Consider the following 3,033-nt stretch of genomic DNA (forward strand, 5'->3'; position numbering starts at 1 on the left):
ACAGCTGAGCCCGCAGAGTCTCACCCCATGGCACAGATGCAGGCAGTGTAGGAAGACTGCTGCTGGAGACTTCTCTGCTTGGCCACAAGGAGGCGCTACGGGGTCACCGACAGCCAAAAACTGCAGAGGCTTTACGTGAAACCCCCTGAAAAGTGGACCCACTTTTTTTACAGGAAGAGCAGCAAATGAGCGAGCACCACACCTGCTTCGTACCGGCTCAGCCTCGTCCGGGCTCCCCTGCCCAGTAGGAAGCTGTGGGTCATATTGCAAGAAGGGACCCTTGACCTGGTGACATCAACGGCAGCACTGTCACCACAGGCAGATTGACCGATCAGGGACCAGGGACTCTCGGAGCCCCCACCGCTCAACCCAGAGATCAGAGCCTGGTACAGACAGACGCCTCGTTCAGTTCTGGCCCTGCCATGGGTCCCAGGCTTCCTTACTACGTGGTCTTTTGTCTCTTCGGAGCAGGTGCGCCCTGGTCAGAAAGGACAACTTTGACTCAAAGTATCATGTCCTGCTCCTGTCTTTTCTGGCAGCGACATCAGTGTCCTTCTTGACTCTGTTTCTAATTTTCCATCTCTCTCTGCAGGTCCCATGGGTGCCATGGTCACCCAGAACCCAAAATACCAGGTCACCAGGGTGGGAAAACCCGTGACCCTGAATTGTTTTCAGGACCTGAATCACGACGCCATGTACTGGTACCAACAGAAGCTGAGCCAAGCCCCCAAGCTGCTGTTCTCCTACTATGAGACGCAGTTTAATAATGAGACAGACGCCTCCGACAACTTCCAGCCCAGCCGGACCAACACTTCCCACTGTTCTCTTGACGTCCGCGCGCCAGGCTTGGGGGACTCGGCCACGTATCTCTGTGCCAGCAGCAGAGACACAGAGCTGGAGCGCTGCCTCCCCTCTGCTCAGAAACCTCTGCTCCCCACACCCCGCGCCTTTCCCAGGCCTCCCTCCCCTCCTGCAGCAAGGGCAGGAAGTGGCTTTATGGCCGTCATCTCCTCTGCAGACAGAGGCTGGGCCCAAACCTACACGAGCCACTGACAGTTATGCCAAGAGTGGAAAAGACGTTACCTACTTAGCCACCATTCCGTTTGTGGTATTTTCCCAGGATTACTTTAATCACTCACTCTGTTTTCTTCAGCAGAAAAGAGGATTTTTTTTTTTTTTTTTTTTTTTTTTTTTTTTTTTTTGGTGATTACTCTAAGTTTGAGACTTAGCAATATATTAAGGGCAAGTCCAGGCAGGAGGTAGCCCCGCTCCCATGAATTCCTGCCGTGAGGAGGGGAACCTGCCCTACAGATGTGTTGAAGCCGTCTCACAGTTCATTATCGAGTAGGGAAAATGAGATCTGCTAAAATCTTGCGTCAGATTTGAAGACAAGTGTACTGCCTGGACACGCATGCATTCACAGCATTCTGAACTATTTTGCCCGATATCAATCTATGAACCATTGAAAGGGATCAGAGAGGACCTATATCAAAAGCTAGATGTGGCACTTTGAAAGATAAATTAAAATTACTAGGGTTCTCACTACATTTTTAATATTAATAAAAAATACCAAGTATCATGGCTTATTTGAAACAAGAGAAGTGTCTGGAATCTGTTAGAACTTCTAAAAGCCAATATGGATTTTGTGGCCTTTACTAGATTAAAATATTTATGATGATGAATTGAATAAACCGGTGCATGAATAAATAGCGTTCAACAATGTGAGAAGGATTTGGCATCTACTAGCTATGAGACGCCTGATTCAGAGGATGAGAATGTGTCCTTATTTTAATTTTGAGGACCATGTAGATATATTCCTACCAAAACACAGTGCATTACATCAGCACGTACAGCCATCAACAACATTGCACACTTCGAACTCATTCATTAAAAGGCTAAGAAGAACTCCCAAGATCCAGCTGTGGTAATTTCAAGTCAAAGTCAAAGACGCTAAAATCTGTCACCTGGACCAGCCACCAACAAACGTCAAAGTTCTGTTTTCCCCTCTCTCTTTGGCTGACCAAACATCCACAAACTTTTACCCGTAACCGATTAAGGCTTGCCTCTCGAGGTTTAGTCACCTGCCTAGATTGAAATTTGTTCTTTTGTAAAAAGAGATGTTCGGGCTGCCTTTCTCTGGGGACCTCTTCTCACATTTAATGGTTTCATGTTATGGTCTCAAAAATTCCTGCATCTTGAGAGATATGACCACAGGATTCAACCAGGGGGTAGATTACAGCTTGTTTAGATCACGTGCATTCTCCGCACCCTTTTGAAGAAACGAACAGCGCAGACTCATCTCGTTCCAGGCTTAGATGCGACGGGACCCTGGACGGCTTCGGAGACGTGATGAGGGAGGAGGCGGTGGACAGGGACGTGGTTCACAGTTGATAAGCAGAGCGGCAGAGGATCCCCTGTTTTCTGTGGGGCATGGAGGTCACTAATAATGTGAAGACATGTTTAGGAAAGGAGAGAATTAAAATCTCACCTGATGGAGAAGAAAATGGAAAACAGACATGAGTTCATGGCGTCGGATGCTCCGGGAGTTTGGAGAGAGTGGGGAGCAGGAATAGAATTTCATTTACTGGGGGTGAGAACACTTAGCGTGAGATCCACCCTCGTCATGAAACCTTCAGTGTAGCATGATGTATAAATACAACGCTTTATTCTTCAGCTTTAAAAGAGAGAGACATTCCACAACACGTGACTACATGACGGGACAGAGGGTGACTCTGGGATGCGATCCAATTCTGGTCCCATATTTGTTTGCTGGTACCGACAGGATCGAAGCCAGAGAATGGAGTTTCTGATTTCGTTGCGATGCCAGAACCCTGCGGCTGAGTCGGGGATGCCCGAGGCGCGATTCTCAGCCCCAAAACCTAATGGAACCCGTTCCGCCCTGGAGACCCAGCCCGCAGAGCTGGGGGATTGACTCTCTGTCTGTGCCACAGTGAGAGGCCCAGCCAGTTCCCTCCAAGGTGCAAACCCGCTGGCTTCTGTCCTCCCCAAACTCCAGGAGACCTTTGAAAACCA

General features: G+C 48.7%; 2 gene segments (V, D, J or C); both read left to right on the forward strand.

Moving 5' to 3' along the window:
- LOC105309449 overlaps nt 1-189 on the forward strand; it is a 965-nt gene extending 776 nt beyond the window's left edge. Inside the window, 1 exon segment of the V gene segment in view lies at nt 90-189. Coding sequence covers nt 90-189 — 100 coding nt within the window.
- Nucleotides 190-414: 225 nt separating this feature from the next.
- LOC105309451 lies at nt 415-1,053 on the forward strand. The segment is given in 2 exon segments: nt 415-471; nt 593-1,053. Coding segments are annotated over 2 exon segments (510 nt in total).
- The last annotated feature ends 1,980 nt before the right edge of the window (nt 1,054-3,033 follow it).

This window comes from Pteropus vampyrus, unplaced genomic scaffold (assembly GCF_000151845.1).
Source record: "Pteropus vampyrus isolate Shadow unplaced genomic scaffold, Pvam_2.0 Scaffold741, whole genome shotgun sequence".
NCBI lineage: Eukaryota > Metazoa > Chordata > Mammalia > Chiroptera > Pteropodidae > Pteropus > Pteropus vampyrus.